The sequence below is a fragment of the Eptatretus burgeri genome, chromosome 15 (genome assembly GCF_056783735.1).
Source record: "Eptatretus burgeri isolate ZD-2024b chromosome 15, Ebu_testis_v1, whole genome shotgun sequence".
Lineage (NCBI taxonomy): Eukaryota > Metazoa > Chordata > Myxini > Myxiniformes > Myxinidae > Eptatretus > Eptatretus burgeri.
The window spans coordinates 61,528,540-61,556,140 of NC_140975.1; the positions used below are offsets into that span (position 1 = coordinate 61,528,540).

Genomic DNA, 27,601 nt, shown 5'->3' on the forward strand with positions numbered 1-27,601 from the left:
TTATTAAGTATAATTTCGTTGTTAAAATCCTAAAGCACATTATTTTATTAAACAAGAAAGTTATTGGGACAACCAAAATTTTCAACATGTTCTGCTTACAGTGTGAATTTAGCAAGGATACTTTCAGTTGAAACAATGATACCATTTTCAAATTTCGAAAGGTCTTGTTAACTTAAAAAGAAGAATAAGAAGAAGAATAAAAAAGTTTAAATATTTGTTTTGTGCATTAAGTGCTCATGAGCATACCTACTTGACTTTTAACAATGTGGAATCATTATCCACTCCCTGAACAGACTCCTCTGCCCCCCCCAAAAAACTTCATCCAAGCCTCACACGTCTATTTTCCCCCTCATTAACAAGTAATCAATAGCACAAGACTTCTGAATTGTTGTTCGTCTTTCGGCTGCTCCCGTTAGGGGTCGCCACAGCGGATCATCCGTTATGATCCGCATACTGATTTGGCATAGGTTTTACGCTGGATGCCCTTCCTGACGCAACCCTGGTCGCCTCTTACGACACAGGGATAAGGATTGGATTTCGCCATGATTCCGGGCTACCCTACACCCTCTCATAGCGTGGCCTAGTGCAGAGCTCCCGTCCTCAAGCGATCCTCCAACCCAAGCCTCAGAGTAGCCGGATTACAGGCGCACGCCACTACGCCCGGTAACAAGACTTCTGAATGACTTGCATTTTTCAATCATTAAGATATATCACTCACTGGGATCCATATGCACACCTCTGTATAGTTTTGTTGTTTAATCAAATATTTTATACATCCACAATCTTGTAAGGTTGTTGATTTCTATTTATTTATTTTATCTCATTAAATTGAAGCTTACAGCATCTATAATTATACTGTTCGACTTGTACCATGTTCTGACATGCTTTCACATTATACAAAAAGATACTCAACAGTGTGAGGAAGTGAAAAGGTCAAACCAAAACTTTGTTGATCTCATGATGAGTCAAAAAGAGCAATACAACCACTACCAATCCCATCATTACATAAATGAACCAAGGGAAGTTTCAAAGCTCTGCTTCTCATTCTTAAAAAGACAAAATACTGTTCTTTTTAACATTACACACAATATTTACAGCTTTATACCCATTAGACACAGTAAACTGGTTAAATGTCTCTGGTGTGTGCTCCCCTTCCAACCCTTCCCTCTCTTAAAATGGCACCACAGCCTACTCCGCCCGTGAAAAGGCTGAATGCCTCAATTCAGTGTTTGCTTCCAAATCTTGTGTACCCATCTCCTCAGTCTCGGTACCCATCCTTCCCAGTCGTACTAAAATGCTCCGAGATTGTGTCTTTTCCACCTGAGAAGGTCGAGAAGTTTCTGTCAACCCACGACTCCGACTCTGCTTCTGGACCAGATGGCATCAACTCACGTGAACTAAAAACCTGCTCTCGCTGCCCTGTCATTTGCGCTCGGTCATATTCCATCTGCTTGGAAATGGGCCAACATCACTGAATTACATCTACTAGAACAGCACTCCGTACAACGCGTACCTCCACCACGCTGAACAGTTTACATTTTGTATCCCACTCATAGGCCGGATCTGGATGTCGACCTGAACCAAAACCAAATCGGCTTGTTCTTGTCACTTAACCAGCCCATTCACCTCGTTTTGTTTAGACTTGTCCACAACTTTTAAAAAGTATCATGCTTCAAAACATCTTTGGCCCCATCTCTCAATGGTGAAGAATCAATTGAGAAATTAAAAAAAAAATTCACACGTCCAGATGGTTTTTTTGCATACGTCGAGGCTCATATGAGAGCGAACACACAGAACGTACAAGGAGAGCAGGAGACAAGAGGGGCAGGAGAGGAAAGGACAAAACAGTGGGGAACAGAGACATGAGGAGATTTGCGGAAGGGAGAGGGATGGGGCAGAGTACACAGGGTAAACAAGATGGACACCACAGGGACTTTCAGGAAGGAAAGCAGGGAATTTGAAGGAAGTGGATTTGGGGTGGATTAACGGGGGTAGAAAAGATCATGGTTTTGGATGGGGGAAGATAAGAAATGGTGTTGAACAGCTGTTTTGAAGATCTGGAGGGAAGAGTGGGATTGAAGAGTGTGGGAGTTTATTCCAAAATTGGGGAAAAAGAAGAATGAAAGAGTGAAGGTGAGTAGTGATTCTTGATTCGAAAAGCAGGAATATTGTGATTGTCTCCGCCGTCCGTACGTCTTACCCTGTAACTCCTACACCGTTTGAAATAGGAACTTGAAACTTTGGGACATAGTAGATATATGTATGGGGAAGTGCACAACACTGTCGGATTTTTGATATGACCCCTCGGGGCAGGGCCAGAGGGGATGGGGTCATGGGGGCTGATTTTCTTTAAAGTGTATTTACCATTGTACATGGTAAATTATTTTATAAAGAACTTACTTATGTGGCCCCCATGAGTGACAAACAGTCACAGGTTTTACTGTATTATCTAATTGATAAAGAATAATTATAATTAATATTATACACAGTTCATTCCTATGATTAAATTGATGCACAGTTCTATATTGCTGGACAGTGTTAAATTAATGTTTCATGAAATGTTGTCATGCTTGCAATGATTTCTAATTTAGTAAACATAGTAAGTCTTTGGTCATAAAGCACAGCAAATAGAAAAGAATAGTCAATCCATTTTGCAAGATAAAATTTCACCAAGCGTTAATGGGACAAAGCAGTGCGCGCGGGAATATGCGATGGTGTGCCATTGACAACGTAGTTCTAGTTTTGATTGTTTTACCAGAAGGGGGTTGCTGGCAGATCTTGAGCGCTCTGCAGAAATATGGGGGGGGGGGCATATCGCAGAGAGAGCGGGGGGGGTGGAGAAGAGACGGTACAAGTCAGAAAGACCACAGACCTGCCTGCGGTGAGAGAGCGAGATGCCCAAAGACTCAGCCTCATCCCGGGAGTTACCAATGATCCTAAATGCCTTGGTTTCCGCAGCGTGAAGCCGAGAAAGGTGGGAGCACCAGCCAAGATGGGAGAGCAGTACTCCATCAAGCTCTTCACCAAAATCGAATGGATTAGTCCGTGTCACACACCCAACCTGCCCACAGAGTTTTGAGATATTGTGCTGTATACATATCGTTTTGGCCCCATCTGTCAATGGTGAAGAACAATTTTAAAAATTCCAGCTGGGTTAAGTGAAGATCTGGATCTTCAACAAAATATAATAATTTCGTCCTTGGCACAAACCCAACTTCTCCACAACTTTTTGAGATATCCTGTTCACAGACAGACAAGGGTGAAAACATAAGCTCTGTCCACCTTCAGTGACTGAGGTAAAAGGTGCAAAAACGGATCCCCTTAACCGCAGACCGATCAGCTCACTGCCAATCAGCAAAGTCATGGAATCAATTAACGCAGTCGATATGAAATCTTTCTTTTCTCAAACAGCCTCATCTCAGATCACCAATTTGGTTTCAGACCTGGTCACTCCTACGTTGGACATGCTGCTTCTACTCTCCAAACAATGGATGGAGGCCCTTAATGTCAGACATGAGATCAGGGCAGTCTCTCTAGACATCTCGTGCTCTTGATACATTCTGGCATCCTGCCTTCCTCTCCAAACTCTCTGCCTGCATGGCATCCAAGGCCAACTTCACACATGGCTTACTGGCTTCCTCCACTCTCATCACCAATGTGTGCCTCTCAATGGAATCCTTTCATCTCCTCTTCCTGTCAAGGCCAGAGTACCCCAAGGCAGTGTTCTGTGCCCAATTCTATTCCTGATCTTCATAAATGATCTCTCTGGATAATCCTCTTTATCTAATTCCTGATGACTCCACCCTCTGCTGCCCCTCCAGACTTCAGACAGGCAGGCTGCAGTCTCGTCCCCCTCTTCAGACCTTCGAAGAAAAATAAAATAAACAAAATCACAAGCTTGCCAAACACTTGGAATATGTCGTTCAATCCTGACAAATCTCACCCTCACTATCTCTCTCCAAAAGGACCGTCTGGGAAACCCTCCTATCTACTATATTAACAATCATCTTGAGGAAGTTCAGTCATTCAAACTCCTGGGTCTCACAATCAGTCATTTTTGATGTTTTTTTTCCTATTATAATAAATGTTGTTATATCCTTAAGAGAGTTCATGGAAATCCCTTGAAAGTGCTTTTGCATTCATATTACATCGATTTATTTTATCACATCTCAATTGATCAATTTCCTGCTGGAATCCTACTTTTGCACCCCACTACATATACAGTACATGATACATACACACGGACATATGTTCCAATAGGTGGGAGGTTTTGAGCATTTTCCATTTTGTCAAAGAATGCAAATAGTTTATTGTACGACAATAAATGCATTTTGTTCATTTATTATATTTAAAGACAGTCGCACACGAGTGAGCAACACGCTCATATCAAGTGCTCACTTTTTTTCAATGGCAATTAAAAGCCAAGTGCATTTCATGGGCACATTGCATTTTCACATTGCGTGGGCCGAGAGTGCAGTTTATTTGAGCACTGCTCCTGATGTTCCACAATGCATTTCACTGCATGAGATCCATTAAGGGCCAAGTACGAGAAGGGCTATTGTGCTGAGGTTTGGAAGCTATTGTGTTTGATGTGTATAGTGCACTTTTAAAGCAAATTTTCTCCGCATGCTTATCGTGTTGTAAACAAAATACTCGTATTGGCTTGTAAACTATGTTCAAATGCATGTTTTATTCCAAATGACTGCATTGTTGTGTGTTTTGTACCACGTCACCATTGGTATTTCATATACAGCGAACACTATGAGCAGAATTTTGTAAACACCACAATCATTTTGGGGTTTTCTTATTTCTATTTTTTGCATACCATCTATAAAATATTTAGCAGACCAAGTTATGCTCCATGCACCATTTTAAGGGGGGACAAGGTATAGTCTCATAAATCAGTTTGTTTGCCAATTCATTTAATCTCCACAAAGTATCCATTCGAACACAGGACTTTCAAAATGGCATATTTCCGCCCCAATTGCTTGGCGCGCATGTGCAGAGAGCCCCAGTAACGAAGTAGATCGGCGTAGCCTGGATGCATTTCCTGCCTCTCAGATAAGGATTGTAGATGGAAACAACTTAAAAAGAAAAAAAAACTGTTAAAGAAGCCAAAAGTACTTGTAAGGATGCCTGCATGAAAGGGGTGTGCCTCTCCACAATTAAACAGTTGGGGAACTTCCTGATAAACTCGCCCAAAGAGTTGACATGTTACAGTTAGTTTTGCAAAAACTACTGCCAATATGGGCTGGTGAAAGGCCGAAGAATGTGTTTTATGCAAACCTTTTGTGCTTCTTAACTATATACGTTATAAATATACTTTTTGTTGTTGCTTGGTTTCTGGGGCAACAAGATAAATTCTATTCATTTTTGCCTCTATTTATGAAAGGAGAAGTGTGTGTGCGTGTGCGTGAGAGAGAGAGAGAGAGAGAGAGAGAGAGAGAGAGATATCCACGGCCGTCGATAGCAAATAATATTATATTAACAGGACATTATAGGAGCCCGACTCCTCTCATCCACATATATTCCTCGTGTTCCTATATTCTGGCGAGTCCAATTTGTATTTAGGAAAAGAACAATAATTATGGATAGCCATTTTGAAATTGCCACTCGATCATTGAAATGCAGAAAATACTGTTTAAAAGACAATTTGAATTTAAGATTTTGCACTAGCGTGGGCAAGTTGAAAGTGCCCTGCAAGCCAACCCGAATCAGTGGAAACACACAAACGGTGCACGCGTGAAAGGCCTCAATTAGCATTCATACGTCATTTTGAAAGTTCCACATTGGCAAGGTTCAGCTGGACATCCAACAGAATAAATGAATAAAAGTTCACTCGCATCACTCTTCCACGCGTCTGGATGTTGAATCACAAAATGAAGAAAACACGTTTGGTTTTTTTTCCAAATTAAAATTCGAGGGAATGGATTAGTTGTGCCATACCAGGTTGCCTTTTATTTGCTTTTACAAGTCTGGAGATAACCATGCCTGCATGCAAGTGATAACACACACGCACCTATTCCAGTTTTATAATCACACGTATGGTTCATAAAATTAGAACAACGGGGAAAGACCAGGGCACACGCTTCATAAATCAATGATAAATGATCAAGCGCTCAATTATTCTTTAGCCATCTGACATCAAAAGAAATAACAATATTCTCGAAGGAAAAAAAAATCATAAATATCTCGTTGAAACAAAGAACAATGATCATTTGAACTCAAGGCAACAGTTTCATAATACAGTATTAGCAAATCCAATTATTCGTTCCACAAAATTACAATAATTCATGTTTTAAGCCAAGAAACAGGAGAGATCATTTGAATACTTTGTTGGTGCTCCTTTCACTTTCATCACAGCCTATTTGTGGGGGGGCATTGATGTGATTAGGCGGTCAAATTCATCTATCGTGATGGATTACATGGACTTGAGTTTATCCTCGAGTTCCTGAAGCATTTGGGGTTTGAGCTGGAAGATGAAGTCTCCTCAACAAATAACTCAACAGTGGGGATCATGAAACGCTACAGCAAGTCTTGCTACACAACTGCATTAACTGTCTGATTCAGGAGGCAGGGTCCCACACCCATGAAACTCATGCCATCCCATACCATCTGGCCTTGCGGAAAATTGACGCTCCACTGTAGGCAGGTAGGTAGGGTGATTGTCTCTTTTGGACGGTACCGTAGTCCTGGTCCCTTGTCACCAAAGGAGATACAAAATTTTGATTTGGCTGTGAATATAACAGTTGACCACTGTTCCAAGGACCGTTATTTATTTATTTCCTCTCTGTGTCTCTGTCTCTCTCAACAGTCTTCTCCTCCTCTGGGATGCATTCAGGAGAGGCTTCATGGTCAGCACCAGGAGCGAAATCTAAGTTTACAAAGATGCCAGTAGGTTGTAGACAAGGATGCTTCACCGGCGAGCAAGGTTTTCAGTAGACTGGAACCGGTTCTTCTTTGCAATATTGGCAAACTTCCTGTCATCTCTTGACGTGGTGATCCGCTTCCATCCAGAATGCTTCCTGCATGATATGATACCATGACCGTGCGAAGCTCATTAAAGATGTGAGATACTGTGGATCACAAACAGCCGGTTTTTGGCTGGCGATACCTGATCGACTTTCCATCATCGGTGAGTGCCTTGAACCTCTATTTTTCCACGTTCCAAAGACGTTGCGCTTCCTTCCCATGGCTAGACGCATTCGTGCAGTACAGTTCAGTACAGTACAGTACACATGCATCAGACCTTAAAATCTTTCTGAGACATTAACCGAATTTAGATACTTGTACCTTTATCAACATGAAGTGTCAACTATTGTAATTGTTTGACATAGGAAATTAGTTATTCTAATATTTCGACACGGGTATCCAGTATACAACTGGCCACTGATTTTTATGAAAGGTAAAGTTTCAGCATATTTTTACATTTTCTGAGATGACGTTGTTAAATCTTTTAAACGGCAAGGGTCAAAGAAAAATTGAGCACTTGATAATTTGTCATCGATTAATTAAGCGCGTGCCCGGTTCTGGCTCCATTATTCTAAATTTTCAACATTGACATTATGTGTCCCCACAAACAGCAATACAAATCGACGAGCAAACAAATTCCAGTGCAAATGTTCAACATGTACCTTTCTCAATGCGGCAATTTTCTCTGGAGCCTTTCCAATAGCAAATCCTGAAAACGTCACAAACAAATAAATACATGCCTAAATGCACATGTTCAAAAGTATGTTTTTTTCTTTCTTTTCTTTGCAGGAGAAAAGTTCATGGAAGAGCAAGATAGAACTGACAGTTAAAAAAACATTAAAGGAATGAATGAAGAGAAAAAGAAGAAAGGGAGGAGGTGGGGGAGGTTAGGAGGGTAGCAGGAGAGGAAACACTGAAACTAGCATGTAAAACGGTTGGGTTAGGAATAATTAATAGGGGTAATAAAGATGATGGGTCCTAATTTAGGATGACAAGAGAGGGTGCACTGCTTGCTTGAAGCCTTTTTTGGGAATAACGAGATGGAACAGTCTCTGGAAGGTGGTTCCAGAGGTGGGAGAAATGAGGAATAAGAGATGAGGTGTACTGTACAGTCAGTCTGGATTAAGGAAGGTTATCTAGGAGGGGGTTACTGGAAGAGCATGTGCATCCTGGAGTAGATACGGAGGGTCGGAAGACTAAGAGCCGAGAGAGAAATATCAGAGGAGGAAAAAAAAAAAAAAAAGAATGACAAAAGAAATCACTAAAGAAAAAAAAAATGTATACCTGCAAAACATTTCAAGGAAATCTGCAAACACTGTGCTCAACCTATTTGAAACACTTAAAATTTCTGTTTTCCACATCAAGGGTTTACTCGTATGAAAGATACTATGGGATTCGTAACTTCCCAAGCAGATGCTGAAAGTTAATGTATTCTCGGGGATCAGGCTTGCCTCACGATGCAATGCCCCCTGCTGGTGCACTCAATATCACACGTTATTATTTTATTTACGTCACAGCAACAATTTTTCACAAGTTATCGCAAACATAAAAGCAAGCGATACTTCATTACAGGAGCGGAAAACAAAACGGCATATCAAACACCAAAAATAAACTTGGACAAGAACAATGAACGGCATGTACAAAGTGCGATGACAAGTTTACTACAGTGTAATCATTACTCTGACAAAAGGGGGTTCAAAAAGTGGAAATGGGGTAAATTGCTTACCGACTGCTCCCTTCCCATTTCCAACCACCACAAACGCTCGAACCATCTTCGTCCTCCCTTCTTTCGCTGTCATGTGGGAGACGTTTCGCACCTAACGGGCAACGTTCCCATCATTACCGGTAATGTGCTGCCATTTGCAGCAAGGAAAGCCACCTTTCATGCACGTTTGGCATTCTGCACTTATCTTTAATTGCCTTTACAGTTAAGGTTAAGGACCCCCACCCCCCCCCTAAAAAAAAATATGGGGACTGAGGATGTAAATTAAAAGAAAAAAATATTTTTAATTAACCTTTAACACCAGTTTATATTATACATATCAAAAGGAGAATAAATACATAAAAACATGTCACGAACACACAATCTATTGTATCTCATCCAACACAGTCATCCCAAGAGATGAGTCCACTTTTAAAATTCATGTTAATTACTCTTACCTCAATTACCCTCGAATCAAAATCTTCGAAGGTTTCTGTCGAGGAAATAAAATGGTTTGACTTACATTCAATGGAAAGAAAAAAAAAAAAATCAAATCAAAAACAAAACAAAATAACCTCACAACAAAAGGAGGCAAAGAATATTTTCACCAACACAGTACAGGTGTGCAACAACAAATGTAATGCAACTATAATAACACTCGGTAGAGCGCATACCTCTGCCAAGCTGAACAATTTACGTTTTGTATCCAACCAATCGGCGAAATCTGTATCCGGACCTTAACCAAAATCTATCCGGCTTGTTTTTGTCACCTCCCCAACTCATCCACCAAGTTTTGTCACAATCCGTCCACAACTTTTTGAGATATTATGCAATATGTCGTTTTTTACCCTATCTCTCAATGGTGAAGAATCACCGAAAAAAATTATCGTATCGAATCGAATCTTCACCAAAATCGAATAGATTCCTCCTCGTCACACGCCTAACCTGTCCACCAAGTTTTGTCCGAATCCATCCATAACTCTTTGAGATATCCTGCTCACAGAGAAACACACATAGGTGAAAACATAGCCTCCATGCACCTTTGGTGGTGCAACAAAACACTGCAAGAGAAGAACAAAACTGAAAGAAGTTGTATCGTCGCAATTTCTTCACGCTTTGTCACCATTCCATTACACTCTACATTTCCATCAATTATTCGATTCATTACAACTCGTCTGCCGACGACGTGCCATTTTTGACCGAGCGTTGATCACGCGATCCCAACACTTCATTACTTATGCCCGTATCAGCGCAAGGAGATGACGATTTGGGTATACTGTTTTTTTTATTACTATTGTTTCTATTTTTTCCACTTCATGACTGGTCTCCTTCAGCTCCCTGTGAAATTGGAAATCAGACATCACAGCATTACATTACAATGTGCAAAAACAGATCCCCTTAACGATAGCCAAATTAGCTTACTGTACTTCCAATCATCAACAAGGTCATGGAATCCATCAGCACAGTTAACATCATCAGACGTGAGATCAGGACAGTCAAACTGGACTCAAGCTTTTGATACAGTCTGTCATCCCGCCTTGCTCTCCAAACAGTCTTCCTATGGAATCAAAGGCCAACTCCACTCTCAGATTCCTGGCCTCCTCCCCTCTCGTAATGAATGTGTAGTTCTCAACAGAACCCTTTCATTTCCTCTCCCTGTCAAGGCTCGAGTACCCCAAGACAGTGTTCTAGGCCCCAAATTATTCCCAATCTTCATCAATGATCTCACCGACTCTCTGGAAATCCTCTTTATCTTTTTGCTGAGGACTCCACTCTGTGCCATGATATCTCTCATCCTTCTGACACACAGGCAGCAACCTCTCCCCAGACCTTGACAAATTCACAAACTAGTCAAACACAATTTTGCTTGTACATCCATATTGTCCACCCTTTGTGTTTTCCCTTACCTCGCATTACTTGCATCCCTTGTTTGTCCGTCTCAGTCTACTTTTTGCCCCCGTCCTGCTGTTGATGTTTCCCTTTATGTTGTGTCCCGATTCGTTCTGTGTAATTGCTCTTCCACAAGCCTAAACCATGTTAAAAAAATATATATATATAATATAATAATAATAATACTAAAAAAAAGCAACGTCCCAACATTTGCGGCATTTTTCAGGAACGCATCCCCCGCGAAAGTCGGGGCCCGACAGTACTTGCGATTCAGTTTACCCATTCGAAACACTGGTGGAGTTTTATCATCTTGTTCGCTCGTCAAGGTTCTTGTCTTCATTTCCTGACCGTCTTGGATTCAGCCAGAGTTTATTTGCATTACGTCGTACCATTCTGAGAGAAGTTATTGTTAAACTGTGAGCAAATCTGAGCATTTCTCGCACACCCATCAAATTATGTCCACGTGATTATGCAATTGTACATATGACGCGCAAATTGAAGTAAATACAAGGAAACATATGCCGTGCAGTCTTTGTGCCATCAACAATGTGGAAGAATTTTGACGGAGCACCTGAACATGAATAAACGTGTCACGAGATTGTAGAGATGTGCACAAACACAATGCCGTTTCATCATGTGGTGGGTCGTGCCGATCAAAGTGTTTGGTCATAACGATGGTTTCCTACCGCGTGAATTTTCAATGGCATTCAGTCGTTTAACTAAACACAACAAGAGGAATTAATCTCAACACAAAAATGAGTGTCTGAATATTTGTTTGTTAATATTTTCGGCATTGAGGCACTTGCCAAGAAAATAACTAAGTCGGCTGTTTTGTTTTTTTTTTAGTTGCATTGAGCATCTTGTGTTTTGGTTTATTTTAAGATAAGAACTGCTGATATGAACTAGGCTGGGCCAGGAAATAATTTATCACAAAACAAACTGGTCTACCCTGTAAGCAAATATCATGGGATTGCAATTTTAAATCCTGGCCGTGAAGCAAGCAAATATAAAATCCTTCCGATAAAGGCATTGACCCATGTGGGCCAGCACTTTCATCGCTGCCATAATCTGTTTTGTCTGCCATGATCAATGCCGAATTGTGCAAGGGAAACGCTGTTCATGTAAACTGAAAGCTCAACCTCCATTCCGTGCCATTACTAAGACTGCTTGTGCTCAGAGTGGGTTGAGAGTGAAAAGAGATAAGGAACAGCTCCTTCAGCTCAAAGGATGGAATTCTCAGCAACCATCTGTGCACAGATTTTACAGCAATGTCCCTTACGTTGCAACCTCTATCTGCTCCTGCAAAGGAAGTGGGATCAAATTGAAGAGCTTCCACCAAAATGATCGCAAGGTCAAATTTGTACCAAGAGCGAGAAGATTTTCATCCACAAATATGCAGGATAACTTTGGTTAGAGTGCTGGGGGTAGTTGGCACAGTGAAGCAGCTGCTTGGACTCTTGGACCGCAAAGCGGAGGAAAGAAAACAGCTGCCAAAAAAAAAAAGAAAAAAAAAAAAAAGCAAAGAAGCAACAGACATGCTCATCGTACAAGGACTGCAACAACACCACCAGATGGTGTATAGTTCCACCAGGATTGATCCAACATCAAATTTTGAGTTTAAAATATTTTTCCACTTCTACCCCTGTGACCCTAAGTCCCCAACCCATGGAGCATGGACCAGGGTTGAAATCCAAAAAATTTTTAAAACATCAACTACTTAATGGATCCCCCAATGTTGATTGCATACACAATAAACCCTCAAATATCACAGGCTTCTAGCAATCGCGGGCAACATGTTGTGTTCTGATTTTGTTATCGCGTTATTTAATTTCTGCCAATCGCAGTTTTTGAGCTGAGACGAGACATTGTTTGCGTCAGCGTGTACAATTACCTCTCATTACTAGTCTTTTCTGGTTTCTCACACGCCGTTAATTGCAGCAATCAGACCAGCATACAGGAACAAAGATAAATTTAATAATGAATCGTCATCAAACAAAAAATGACAGACGGAGATCCTGTAACCCTAGATCTACAATATCTAGTGGACACACAACAGTTAATGGCATCCAAATATATAACGATGGACAAAATTAATCATGCCAAAAGGCAAAGAAAGATTTATGACATTGTACGAAGAAGTAGAGTTGTTAGATATGTCGGCAAGAAGTGAAAGTGTGGCACCTGTGGGCCGCCATTACCAGATCAATGAATCAACTGTGTGTAAACACTAGACAAATATTCCTGCAAGGGTTCCTGCCAGAAAAGTGCAAACATCTCATTCCAATCCCATGATCCTCATATTTAAAATGGAAAAAAGCACTCAATGTTTGGATTGCCGATTTAATAACGTATTCACGAGGCACCCGGAGCCGAAGGCTCCAGTTCAACCATGGTTCATGGAACGAATCGAGGCGAAGGGACTTATTCTGGAGTAGGTTTTTTTACGCCAAAGAGATGGGATTATTTTGGAAGGGGATGCCATTCCGTACATTCTTGTACGAGCAGGGAAGATCTGCTCTGAGTCACGGTAGCTCAGGATCGTTTTACCCTTCTTCGATGGGGAAATGCAGCAGGCAACTATCGTGCTCCCAATGATCCAACAGCCATTGCAAGTTCAACATCCATGTCTTTCGAAAACTTCCACCCTCTCCCTACAACAGCATCATCATGTCCGAGCCAAGTCTTGTGTTTTGTATTTACAGCAGAGAACAGTACGAACGAGTACGTAATATGTTAACCTCACCCATTTCGCCATTTTGAATTTTTTTTTTTTCAAAGGTTAAAGTCTTGTGTTTTGTTGAATAGACAGTATTTATTTTATTTACATGTTTCTTTCAATGTTAACATGATTCTAATGTATACTTACATGTTTATTTCAAGTGCAATGTGTATTTCTTGCTGCTGTCGATCTTCCTCGATATTTTCTCGAAGTCCAGGAACCGAACCCCCCTTTTCCCACTGGCCCTTGGTTTCCACGATCGCAGTTTTAACTATCCCGACATTTTCCAGGACTGTATTTATTTAAATTGCATCCGTATAAAACCGCAAGCAGATGATATTGGAGGGTTTACTTTGCAAAGTTCCATTTTAAAATGTGCCTGTAATTGCATTTCTTTTCGTATTTCACCCTTTTGACCCACCCCAGGGGAAGGCGCCAAAATGATACTGCGCTTGCACCTGCTTGCCATTTGGCGATCATAAATACAAATTTTTGTGAATTTCTACCCCACAAATTGTCGGAATAAAAGTGCTGTGGGCAGCTTATTTGCCAAATAATCCCACATGACTACCAGTGCTGATAATATTAGGGCTGGAGCAAAGGAAAGGCCTGTAAAAGTATCGCACACACCTCCACGTGGCCCAGGGTCCGGACAGCCGATGCTGCGGCCACCGAAGGTGGAGCCCGTCCACCCCCGCTCATGTCGAATGCGTGATTTCCGCCGCTTATCATCCGAGTCTCGTTGCCGTATCATCTCCATGAAGATCTCTTTCTGCTGTTCAGGGTCTCGTCGTTGCACTACCATTATGGGCTTCGGTTTCTCCACAGGTATGTTCAGGCCAGGCCATAGAAAACCACCCTGTCCTGGAAAAATAGTGGGCAAAGTGGTTTTCACAAGTGAACAATCAGAGGTGGGAGGGAAAAGCCTGCAATTGAAAAGTACCGGAGCTACAATAGGGAGGCAAAGAGGTGTCTAATTGGGGGAGCAGGAAGGAGTGGAGTTTTGAACAGTACAGAATCAATTTTACTTCATCAAGATGCTATTATTTTTATTTTGAGATATTTGATTAGTACAACAATATTGAAATATGTATTTCAATAAAATAAGCATTATCAAAGCTTTTCGACTTGCACTCCTCAGGATGAAAACCACAAGCAGATGAAGAAGAAGCACCAAACTCTCATTGATAAAGTTACAATGTAATGTCCTCAACGTTGATTGGTTGAAAGAAAGAAAGGATGGGATTACCTGATTGGTGGAACCATAGAGCATCATGAATAATGATTTAGCAGAGATGAATCACCAAAGTACCAACGGAAACATAATGGTAATAATTAGCCGAGGGCTAGTGGGGAGTGGGGGGGTGGTTTTCATGATGACTCAACATTGACTGTGGTACAGTTGTCACACAGTCAAAATAGATATAAAGTTCGGACAAATTCTGTCAACAAAGAATGGGGTTGGTTGACCTGATGACTCAACGTTGACTGTGGTTCTGTGTGACAACTGCATCACAGTCAATGTTGAGTCATCATGAAAACCACCCCCATCCCCCCCAACTAGCCCTCAGCTAATTAGCATTACGTTTCCACCAGTACTTTGGCGATTCATCTCCACCTAATCATTATTCATGATGCTCTATGGTTCCACCAATCAGGTAATCCCATCCTTTCTTTCTTTCAACCAATCAACGTTGCGCGCATCACATCGTAACTTTTCAATGAGAGTTTGGTGCTCCTTCTTCATCCGCTTGCGGTTTTATCCTGAGGAGTGCAAGTCGAAAAGCTTTTTAATAATGTCTACTTTATTGAAATGCATATTTGAGATAGTCAAAAGTATTTTCCATTATTAAAGCCATCAATAAAAACTGAGGCAGAAAACAAGTTTTCAACTCTTCAAATTTGTGACATCAAACCGATGACTTCAGTTATGCAAAATATGAACAGGTGATGGGACACCGACATGGAAGTGACATTATCTGAACTTCAACATGTGAGATTTCAAAGTCTCGACATAGTCATGTGTGCATGAACCTCAAAACTACAACAACCCAAAATAATGATGTGGAGCGAATTGTTGGAAGTATACCTTTGTGCATCGATTTACAATGCCTTCAGAAAGCATTCACACCCCTCGACCTTCGTCACATTTTGTTGCGTTACAGCCTGAATTTAAAATGGATTATATTTTTTAAAAAAATCTCAACACCGATCTCCACAAAATACCCCATAATGACAAAGTGAAAACATGTTTGTAGAAATTTTTACAAAGTCATTAAAAATTAAAAGGTGAAATATTTTGCATCAATAAGTATTCAACCCCTTTTTTATGACACTACAAATTGAGCTCAGGGGCATCAAATTTCCTTTGATCATCCTTGAGATGTCTCGACAACTTGATTGGAGTCCACCTGTGGCCAATTCAATTGATTGGACATGATTTCGAAAGAAACACATCTTTCTGCATAAGGTCCCACAGTTGACAGTGGATGTCAGAGCAGAAACTCCACCATGAAGTTCAAGGAACTGCGAGATAGAATTGTGAGGAGGCATAGAACTGGGGAAGGGTATAAAACAATTTCTCGAGTGTCAAAATTGCTCAAGAGCACAGTGAGCTCCATCATAAGGAAATGGAAAGAATATGGAACTCCTCACTCTTTCTGGAGCTTGCCGTCTGACCAAACTGAGCAAGAAAGACCTTTGTCAGTGAGTTGAAGAACCCAATAACCATTGACAGAACTACAGAGTTCCTTGGCTGAGATGGGAGAACCTGCCAGAAAGACAACAGTCTACAGCACTTCACAAATCTTGGCTTTATGGGAAAGTGGCCAGAAGGAAGCCACTCCTGTGAAAAAGGCATGCGACAGCATGCCTGGTGTTTGCAAAAAGGCACGTGAAAGACTCTGAGAGGATGAGGCAATGTAATCTGTGGTCTGATGAAACAAAAATTGAACTCTTTGGTCCGAATGCAAAGCGCTACGTCTGGTGGAAACTGAGTACAACTCATCATACATCCAACACCATCCCGACCGTGAAGCATGGTGGTGGTAGCATCATGCCATGGGAATGCTTTTCAGCGGCAGAGACTAGGAGACTTGCAAAGATAGAGGGAACAATGAATGGAGCCAAATACAGGTAAATGCTTGAGGAGAACCTGCTTCAGAGTGCAAAAGACTGAAGACTGCAGCAAAGATTTACATTCCAACAGGACAATGACAGCAAGCATTAGGCCAAAGCAACACTGGAATGGCTTCAGAAGAAGAAGATCAAAATCCTTGAGTGGCCCAGCCAAGGCACAGACTTGAATCCCATTGAGAATCTGTGGAAAGACTTGAGGATTGCTGTTCACCGATGCTCCACATCCAACTTGACAGAGCCTGAGCAAATCTGCGAGGAAGAATAGGAGAAAATCCCCAAATCCAAATGTGCAAAACTGATACAGACATACCCAAGAAGACCTGAAGCTTTAATCGCTGCCAAATGCAGTTCTACAAAATGATTGACTTAGGGGGTTGAATACATATTGACGCAAGACATTTCAGCTCTATTTTTGAATAATTTGTTAAAATTTCGAAAAACATGTTTTCACTGTCATTATGGGGTATTTTGTGCAGATTGGAAACAAAAAAATTAAATTTAAACCATTTTAAATTCAGGCTGCAACAACAAAATGTGACAAAAGTTGAGGGTTGTGAATACTGTTACGGTTGTTGAAATTCGCATTACACCATAAAGGTCCCGTAGGTGAGATATCTCTTAAGTACACGTGTAGTTAGCCCCAAACCCGTTGTTTCGAGGGAATAAATGTGATTCATCCAGGCTGCGACGCTTTGAGTCAGTCGTTTTTCTTTCTCTATCTTTTATTTCAAATAAAACCCAACGAGGACGCTCGGTGGGCTTTTCGCGCCATTCTTCTCCGCGCTTGGTGTGAGGGGAGAGAAGCGAGGGGAGGGCAGCTGGTGCTCGATTGGTGGATGCGCAGTGTGACGCGGCCAGGGAGGAGGAACGCCCCTCTTCGAGACCTTTCTCGAAGCGCCTCGAAGGGGGGTGGAGCAAAGAACGGGGCGGAGCCCCGAGGATATAAAAGTCAGAGACGGGGGAAGCAGTTTTGTAGATGCTCTTGCTTGGTAGATGCTCTTGCTTGGTAGATGCTCTTGCTTGGTAGATGCTCTTGCTTGGTAGATGCTCTTGCTTGGTAGATGCTCTTGCTTGGTAGATGCTCTTGCTTGGTGGATGCTCTTGCTTGGTGGATGCTCTTGCTTGGTGGATGCTCTTGCTTGGTGGTTGCTCTCGTCTTCCGGCTCGCTCGTCCTGGTGGCCGCTGGCCGGGTCTTTTGTGCGGCAGTTGTAAGACCCCGCTGGCGGGAAGGAGCGTCCGCCATTCCCCTCTCCAGGCTTTGGCCATCCACGTTTCCCACCCCCCCCCCCTTCTATCCGCGCTGGGATAGCGCCGAACACTCGGTCCGTGGCGTCGAGTGGCCAACACGTGCAGGCGCGAGGCACGCAGGAGAGGACTCGCCTACTACGCTCGGGCACGGAGTCGCGGCCAGGCGGGACCCTGTTGACGGACGTCGGAGAGGGACTTGACACGCTCAGGGAAGTCGCGACTTCCATTTCTTTTGGGTTCTGTGTAAACATGTGTGTGTGGCGCCAGTCTGGTGAAGTAAAACTGTTTAAGTGTTGCCGTGTGTCGGTCTTAGTTGGTTGTAGCTCTGCATCATCGTTGCTTTATTGTTTTTCTTCTTACAATTGCTTTATGTGCATTCTGATTCTGTTTGACTATACGTGTGCTTTGTGCCTATGTCTGTGTGAATAAAGTGCTTGCATGTTGAATTGTTCCCTGTAAATTGCATGAAAAATTCAACAAAGCCAAATAATAATTATGAAATAAAGTCTGCAAAACATTTAAAACAGTGTTTCTCAACCTTTTTGTCCCAAGCCCCACTTTGATTTTCAAAAAAAAAAAATCGTACACCCCACCATGACTGGAGACACTACAGTATATACTACATATGTATTCAAAAGGCTTTATTAAAACTTTATTGCAAATTTTATTCAATTGCTACTCACTTCAATGGGAGCCCTGCCCTTGACGCTGGCTGCAGATTTGTTTGATTCGAGGAACCAATTTTGACAGTTTCAGCCTTAAATCACAACGTTTCGTGATTTCCAGTCGATTTCTCTTAGCTTGCAGTAAATCAGTAACAACACTAAATCCACATTCGACTAAATAAGATGGAAAATTTATCAATACTTCCCTTGCCAAAGTAGTCGAGTTTGGGTATTTATTTTCGCTCTCCTCAGACAGCCACATCATGGTTCCTTTGATCTTGAAAAGAGTTTTAACAGACTCACCTTGTTGCAACTCACATAACTCCTCTTGGTATTGCTCTGGTACTTCAGATAAATCCACCAGAAATGGCAGTCAACCAAGAAGGGAACTCCACTGCTTTCAAATCATGAAATCTGTCATTGAAGTCATTAACCAACATTTTCAAGTGGTCAACAATGACGTTCTTTGCCTCGTCAGTTACCTCACATTCTTTCAACCAAGGGAATTGGCTAAAATTTCTTGACGATATGTTGCATCGGCACAAATCCAGAAATGTCACAAATCCAAATATCTTTGCTTTTGCATCACAGAGCGTCGCATTGGCTCCTTGGAGCTGCTTGGTTAAAGAACAAAGCTTCTCAAAAATGTCCGTCAAGTAGCTCACATAAGCTTTGCCGTCTGTGGTCAACAGGAGATTCATTTCAGGTTTGCCCTTCAAAACTCGCTGAGAGGTTCAAACAGTTCCATAAATCTTTTGAGGCAGTTTCCCTTTGATAACCACCGTACTTCAGTGTGGAGCAACAATCTCAAATGTTCTGCATTTTTAGCCTCACAAAACTTCTTGAACAGACGTTCACATTTGGCATTCGCTTTGATGGAATTTGATGCATTTGGTCACAGAATGCAGTATCTCATGCAGTTCAGGGGAAATATTCTTTGTAACCAAGTTTTCTCTGTGGATAACACAATGCACAGCCAACGTGTTTGGATTGTCATCCTTCATTAGTTTTAAACATCCTGTCTTTTTACCAATCATGGCAGGTGCACCATCTGCCGCACATGATACAATGTTTTTGGGATTTCATTTTCATCCAAATAATTGAGTTTGCTGTGGATGTCAACTGCACAAGTGGTTGTTTCTAATGATTCACAAAACAGCATCTCTTCTTGAAACTCTTCCAGGTCAACATATCTCACATATGCCAATAACAGTGATTCACTTTCCCGTATGGTAGATTCATCGATTTGTAATGAAAACTTTCGTGATTTCAACTTCTCAATAGGTTGTTGTTCAACATCTTGCCCCATCTCATCTATTCTGTTGCTGACTGTGCTATGACTCAGTGGCATTGCTTGGACATCTTTGTCATCCTCTTGCAGAACTGTTTTCAGAAAAACAGATATTGCGGGTTTAATAAGTTGTTCCCCAATCGTATGATTCTTCCCATTTTTTGCTATCAGCAGAGAAATTTCATAAGTTGCTTCAAGGGTACGATTCAGGGATGCATTTTGAGCAGCAAATAAAGCAAAGTGATATTTGATCTATTCTCAAACTTGTCTTTCAGAGATTTAAAATATTCCAATTTTGAATTGACATGGTTGGGATGTTTAACCCTCGAATGAGCTTCAAGACGACCGGCTTTCATCGATTCATTCGATAAAGTCTGTTGGCATAGTAAGCAGAAGGGTGCAAGTTCATCGTGTACAGCGGGTATAAATCCAAACTTCAAGAACTCCGCTGAGTATTGACGAACTTTTTGTTTGCTTGGTCTGCTCATTTTGATTTAAACAGAGTAATTAAATCTGTGGAAAAATAAAAAAAAATGTTTTGAATGCCACAAAAGTTTGAAAAAACAGTGGTTTTAGTCGAAAATAATCACAAATTAAAAAAAAAAAGATGCAAAAAAAAAAAACTATAGCAAGATATCCTTTTGTGGTTTCTGCATTAAGTAGCCCCATAAGCCTGACCGAGTTTTAGGCGAGCTATCAGTGAGCTCGCGGACCCTTTGGGTCCAAACCAAAATCGAATCAAATCGAATCAAATCGAATTTGACCGAGTTAGAAAAAAAATGAAAATTTTGAATCATGCTTACCTTGTTAATTATAATTTCAAGCGTGTTTAATCGTCACCATTATTGAAGTGAAAACGGGAAGGAGAAGAGGTAGGCGTGTTGAGCGCCAAAGGTACAGGTTTTTCCGGCCTTTCTCGCCGATTTTTCAGTCAAACTCTCCTACGCATGAATCGTCGCTCGCATCACCACTGTGAGCGCGCAGCAGCGCAAGGAATTCCCCTTGATGAAAAGCGAGTCATAGTGACGTTACAGTGTTGAATTGATCAAGGGCACGCCTTCCCGGCGGATTGGCTAACAAGGGCGCGGTGAAGCAGTTTTTAGTTATGATGCTATGAGGCATCAGTCGCAGCTTCAAACTTGAAAATTTGAAAGTGCAAAGCTGTGAAAGCGCAAAGCTGTGAAAGCGATCATATATTGATTCATCAATTCTGAATCCTCATGCGTCACCAAAATATTGCCACGCCCCAGCAGTGGGGCGTGCACCCCACCTTGAGAAACACTGATTTAAAACAAAAGAAAAACAACAACAAAAACCTACCCTCTCCAATTCTCTGACCCTTGTTGAGGTCTTTTCGATACTTTTTCTTGCTTCTCTTTCCACGACCTTTCCGAGTTGACCTTTCAGCCAGCGCACCTTTCCACAGCAGATCAGCAGTCACTGTGGAAAAAAAACACAGACAAATCAAGCAGATGCAGCATGGACCTGCTTTGGGATAAGGGGGTGGGGTGAGATATACCAATAAAAGGAGGAAAAGAGAGTGGAAGAGTGGAAGTGAAAGAACATGGGTGAGAATAGGACAGAGGTGAGAGTCACGACTGGGCATCCTGTATCGTACAAAGTCCTTCCTTGGCACACCTGAACTCCGATATACCTCCAAGGTTTTCATCTGCAGCTTGATGGAGAAGTGCATACCAATCCGAGCTGACTCCCCTGCATCACATATTGTTCAGCTTGACGCCATGGAAAACAAGGCCTTTAAAATTATTGGAGTAACCCACGGTGAAGATGAGACTATGGGCCTATCACTCCGGCATCACTGACAGGTCAGTATTCGGTCTCTCTCTTCTACAGACTCCTTTCTAGTCTTGCAGCCTCTGCCCTTTCCATGCTTTGTACCCCCCGGTTTCTGCAGGGCACATACAGTCTGCAGAAAAACACTGAAGTTTTGTGCGGACAAAAAAAAGACAGACAGACAGCCAAACAAACAAACGGACCCAAATGCAATACCTTCTCTGAATCCTTTGGTGAGGGTAAATATACATCTATATTTTAAATGGTAAAATTATCCTATCCTCTGCACTTTTACTTTCCAACCCATTATTCATTCTCAACTCACCTGTTTTTACTAATAAAAGGAAAGGAGAACATGGAGAGGGTGCGGGGGAATGAATCACAGCATAAAGACTCCTTGTAGATTTTCCTCAACTAAAGGCCCGGTCACACCTTGACGTTTTAGCCAGCGATGGCAACGTGTTAAAATTTATGTAAAACGCTGGCTTACGTTGAACTTTTGATGGTTTTTTTTAAAGATTCGGACGTATTCATAGCGACTTGGTCTTATGTATAACGCATTGGTAACTACACAGAACGTTTCGTTGTGTTATAGATAACTTATACCAAGGAATGCTGAACCTGTTGTCGGCCTACACAACCGATGCCCAACGATAGTCTAACTCAGGCATAGCGCGTTGCACGCATCGCTGACGATGTCGTGACGTAGCCTATTAAAAGGCTGACGCACAACGATTCGAATCATAACTGCCGTAGAAATGGAAGGGTCAAAATCGCAGTCACACCTTGGCGATCTTGCCAGCGTATGCCGACGTAACAAAAAGTGTGTCTAAAACGTTGGGGCACGTCGAATACGGTATGGGTAAGTTTGGTAAGCGCGAGTAGAACACTAAATACGCTATCATAAGTCGTAGTAAGTAGAGTACGTCAAGAAATTTTGAACATGTTCAAAATTTTACGACGTACTCGGCGTATGACACACGTTCTGCATGCGATGGGGATAAGTTTTACACACGATATGTGGACGCTTACACACGTCCACAAAGGCTACTTATAAGCTACTCATAAGTCGAAACACGTCGCGGTAATGTCTTTTTTACGTGAAACTTATTTCTAACTTATGTTTGACGTGCTTTGAACCAATTCTTTACGTAGTCCCAACACACATCGACGTATGTCGACGTATTCCAATGACGTCTTCCGGTCGACAAAAAAAAATAAATGAACGTGTTTCTAGGTTACAACTGCCATATAAAGACGTGTTCCCAGCGGTTTTGGGAATTGGTATATAAAAATGCTGCTCATAAAAGGGGAACCCAACAGTGTTTTCGAGTTCCTTTTTGAGTCGATGTCCATGTCAGCAGTAACAGTATCAGTATCAGTATCAGTATCAGTATTAGTATTAGTATTAGTAGTAGTTTGTTCATGTTGGCAGTAGTAGGTGGGTGTGAGGGGGAGGGTGTGGGTTATGATGGATCGTCCTTGCGTCCGCGTGTCCACGGGTAGGTTCATAGGCTGCCACTCAACGATTTAAATGGCTGCATCTCCACTATTGAAAGTAGACGCTTGCGCTCAACAATTGGATTTTTTTCCACTCAATGACTTTTAAACGGTACCACTCAGCTAGTTTCATTGTTTACAATGAACGATTTAAATTGCTGTCACTCGCCTTTGTTTTTTTTTTTTTGTTTTTTTTTTTGACACTGGGGTTTGGAAATTTGAAGTGTTTCTTCTGAACGTGTTAAAACGCTCAAACTCGACTATTTTAAATAGACGCTGCCGATGGACAATTGGAATCATAGCCAAGCTAGACATCGAAGTGTGAACATCCTCGTCATGCCGAAGAAAAGTTTGAAGAATGCTGCAAATAAGTGTCCTGGCCGTGGCCGTGGACGCTGACGCAAGGACGATCCATTATACCGACGTCTTTCAGCCTATGAGTAACTTAAAAGTAACGTCTGTCGACGTGTGGCAACGATCGCGTAACGTGCCAACAACACGTTAATCATAGGTTATAAATAAGTTTCGGGTACGCTAAACATTACCTCGGCGTGTCTCAACTTATGATTAACTTACAAGTAGCATGTGTTGACGTCTGTCAACGATCGCAGACCGTGCCTACAACTTGTGGCCAGCGTAGCGGAACGTGTGAGTCATACGCCGGCATACGTCGTGAAATTTCAAGCATGAAAAAATTTGAGGACAACCGAAAAGTACAACGTTTAAAGCCAACGTACAACGACGTATGGCAACGTACTACGACGTATGCCAGCGTGCTCTCAATGTTATCAAAACTTACCCATAACGTATTCAACGTGTGCCAGCGTTTTAGAAAAAAAAATCAAAAATCGGCATACGTTGGCTAAAACGTCAAGGTGTGACCGGGCCTTAAGTGAGGAGGTGTGTCCATTCTCCAGCAAGTTGTACTCACATTTGCCAAAGAAGCTCGTGTAGCGAACAGGTTGTCGCGCAGGTCCCAGGTACGTATCCGGGGTCCAACGTAGGCACCCGTCTCTGTATTGCGAGGAAGATGGAGACAAAAGCCTGGCATCCAGCCGTGCGGACAACATGCATGTTGCCCGTCTCTCTGCACCAAACACAAACGCCAGTACGGTCGAAACATCTTCACCGTTTAACGACAAACAACGAATACAGACCTTTAAGACTGTTACTTGAGAGCTCCAGATTTGTCAACTTGGTATAAAACAGCTTAATACAGGAAGGGTGACCCTACACTTAAGGAAGGTGCCTGTGCAAGGCCCATTTCCATTTCATTCGAGCTGAATTCTGGTTATAAAGTGCATACCAAAATAAATCGATAAAAACAAAAATAATTAATGCACTTTCATGCGACTTTTTGGCCACATTTGCCACCTTTTTAATCGAGTTCCGAGTGTAAATATCTCAGTTTTAAGGACGGATCATGGGATTTAATAGGATTGGAGGATCAAATAACAACCCTAAAACAAAGAAAAACTAGAATAGAAGAGCACTCGGTGAAGCGCATACCTCCGCCACGTAATGCCTGATCTACGAGAACACACCGGGCCCAATACATTTTTGAAATATCATGCTGTACAGCGCTATATCGTTTTTGGCCCAATCTCACAATGGTGAAGAATCACTTTAAAAAAAAAATTCTCATGTACAGATCAAGATTCAGAACTTCACTAAAATCGAATCAATTTGTCCTTGTCCCACACCCAACCTGTCCACCAAGTTTCATCTGAATCCGTCCGCAACTTTTTGATATATCGTTTTTGACCCTATCTCTCAATGGTGAAGAAACACTATTAAAAATTCAAGTCATCAGATACAGATCCGGATCTTCACCAAAATCGAATCGGTTCGTCATCACACACCCAACCTGTGAACAAAATTTCATCCGGATCCGTCCACAACTTTTTGAGATATCCTGTACACAAACAGACAGACAGAGAGACAGACAGACAGACAGACAGACAAGCCGGTAGGCGACGAGGGATTGGCTAGATACAAAGCCCTGGATACGATACTTTTCATTCTGACCGATCCACCGACGAAGATTCATTGCCAAGACGTATTGGTTCACATACAATTGTTCCTCTGCCTGGCAAGATTTTTCCTATTGCGTATTTTGCCAACTGGCACTCCTCATAAAAAATGACGGTAAATAGACACCCTATTTTTGAAGGACTACCATTTGAAAAATAATCGGTTTGCTGGTTTGTGCTGTGGAGCCTCGCGTTGCAGACACACACACACACACACACACACACACACACACACACACACATACACATACACATACACACACACACACACACACACACACACACACACACACACACACACACACACACACACCAACAATAAGGGATATATAACATATATATATAGCGAATCCAACAGAAAGGGGTGAAAACATAACCTCCTTCACGTTCGGTGGCGGAGGCATTAATGAAATGAATAATAATAATAATAATAATAATAATAATAATAAAAAGACAGCAACAACAATGCTGTGACGGTTGGGCTTGAAGCACCGCTCACCAGAATGCAATAATCATCTGGCATGGAGGTGGAAGGTGGAAGTTCAACGGAACTGAAGAGAATAATGGAGTTGCTGCAAGGACATTTCAATGATAATCGGCGGAATTGTAAGACATTGTCAATTATGCCGCCAAAGCTTGGCAATGTTACGCGAAGCAGAGACAGATCGGAAATGAAAAAAAGACACAGACAGACAACGTCTGTTTAAAATGACAAGTGGGTCCGTTGGTCCGTAGGAACAAATTTTCATTGGTCGTCACGACCTTGTAGCCATACCTGCCTGCTGTACAGCTTGAGCATGAGCTCGTCTTCCACCAAGAGCAGATGTTCATGGGCCAGGGCAGGGGTTACATGTTCGTTATTATCACCACCAAATGATACGATTATTAGTGTTAATTGAGATACGCTTTGTAACAATGTTATCATCGTTTTTGTTGTCTAGTTTGGAGTTAGAAGGCCGCATGAAGCTGTGAACACCATAACGTGGCATGTGTTTAAAACACGGGAATTCTTCCGAGTGCTTTGTAGTTAATTAGCATAATCAACTCAGGAGATCATGACTGTCATTTTTGGCCATCACATTCCACATTAGAAAGCTCCCATAGAACTCCACCAAAAAAACATGACAGACATAGAAACCTCGTCCATTTAGTGGATCCATCGTAGCACTGAGTGAGATTGTTCACAGGTGCACATTTAATCCACCTGCTCAATAACACTTCCAAGAGGAGATTGTGATAAATACTTGCAGGTAACCACAGAGTAAACGCATTCCTCAAGCGATCTCGTGTTGGTTAAACTCACAAAATACAGGTTAACTGAGTGGATCCACTCTTTTGCTTCATCTTTCTGCAAACAAGCAGTTCGCCCAAGAGGGCAAGGGGGTGTCGGGCCGTTCGCCCGAAAGGGCAAGGGGGGGTTCCTGGCAGTCGGTCCGAGAGAGAAAGGGGGGGGGAGTTCCTGGCAGTTGGTCCAAGAGGGTAAGGGGGGTTCCTGGCAGTCAGTCCAAGAGGGAAAGGGAAAGGGGAGGAGGGTTCCGGGCAATCTACCCAGCAAGACGGGGGGCTCTGAGTAGTCGGCTCGAGAGGGCAAGGGGGGTTCCGGGCAGTCGGCTCGAGAGGGCAAGGGGGGTTCCGGGCAGTAAGTCCGAGAGGGAAAGGGGAGGAGGGTTCCGGGCCATCTACCCAGCAAGACGGGGGGGCTCTGAGTAGTCGGCTCGAGAGGGCAAAGGGGGGGTTCCGGGCAGTTGGTCAGAGAGGGAAAGGGGGGGAGGTTAGGTGCTGGGAGCTCGGTTTGCAGTTCACCATATTATTTCATTATTCGTATTAAAGCGGGACAAATGACCAGGGTGGTGAGTCCGACCCGAAAACACTCATCAGGGTGGTGAGTCCGACCCGAAAACACTCATCAGGGTGGTGAGTCCGACCCGAAAACACTCATCAGGGTGGTGAGTCCGACCCGAAAACACTCATCAGGGTGGTGAGTCCGACCCGAAAACACTCATCAGGGTGGTGAGTCCGACCCGAAAACACTCATCAGGGTGGTGAGTCCGACCCGAAAACACTCATCAGGGTGGTGAGTCCGACCCGAAAACACTCATCAGGGTGGTGAGTCCGACCCGAAAACACTCATCAGGGTGGTGAGTCCGACCCGAAAACACTCATCAGGGTGGTGAGTCCGACCCGAAAACACTCATCAGGGTGGTGAGTTTTACCCGAAAACACTCATCAGGGTGGTGAGTCCGACCCGAAAACACTCATCAGGGTGGTGAGTCCGACCCGAAAACACTCATCAGGGTGGTGAGTCCGACCCGAAAACACTCATCAGGGTGGTGAGTCCGACCCGAAAACACTCATCAGGGTGGTGAGTTTTACCCGAAAACACTGATCAGGGTGGTGAGTCCGACCCGAAAATACTGATCAGGGTGGTGAGTGTTACCCGAAAACACTGATCAGGGTGGTGAGTTTTACCCGAAAACACTGATCAGGGTGGTGAGTTTTACCCGAAAACACTGATCAGGGTGGTGAGTCCGACCCGAAAACACTGATCAGGGTGGTGAGTCCGACCCGAAAACACTGATCAGGGTGGTGAGTCCGACCCGAAAACACTGATCAGGGTGGTGAGTCCGACCCGAAAACACTGATCAGGG

General features: G+C 42.6%; 1 protein-coding gene across 2 annotated transcripts in view; it reads right to left on the reverse strand.

The window, feature by feature from the left end:
- The window catches only part of MRPS5 (mitochondrial ribosomal protein S5), a 45,334-nt gene that overhangs the window by 16,197 nt on the left and 1,536 nt on the right, over window positions 1-27,601 (reverse strand). For both annotated transcript variants that reach the window (XM_085856295.1, XM_085856297.1), the window contains exons 2-7: window positions 23,852-24,007; window positions 20,947-21,066; window positions 13,914-14,147; window positions 9,133-9,167; window positions 8,699-8,789; window positions 7,635-7,681 (exon numbers count right to left, since the gene is read on the reverse strand). In XM_085856295.1, the coding sequence (XP_085712421.1) occupies window positions 7,635-7,681; window positions 8,699-8,789; window positions 9,133-9,167; window positions 13,914-14,147; window positions 20,947-21,066; window positions 23,852-24,007 (683 nt within the window). The remainder of the gene's footprint in view (window positions 1-7,634; window positions 7,682-8,698; window positions 8,790-9,132; window positions 9,168-13,913; window positions 14,148-20,946; window positions 21,067-23,851; window positions 24,008-27,601) is intronic.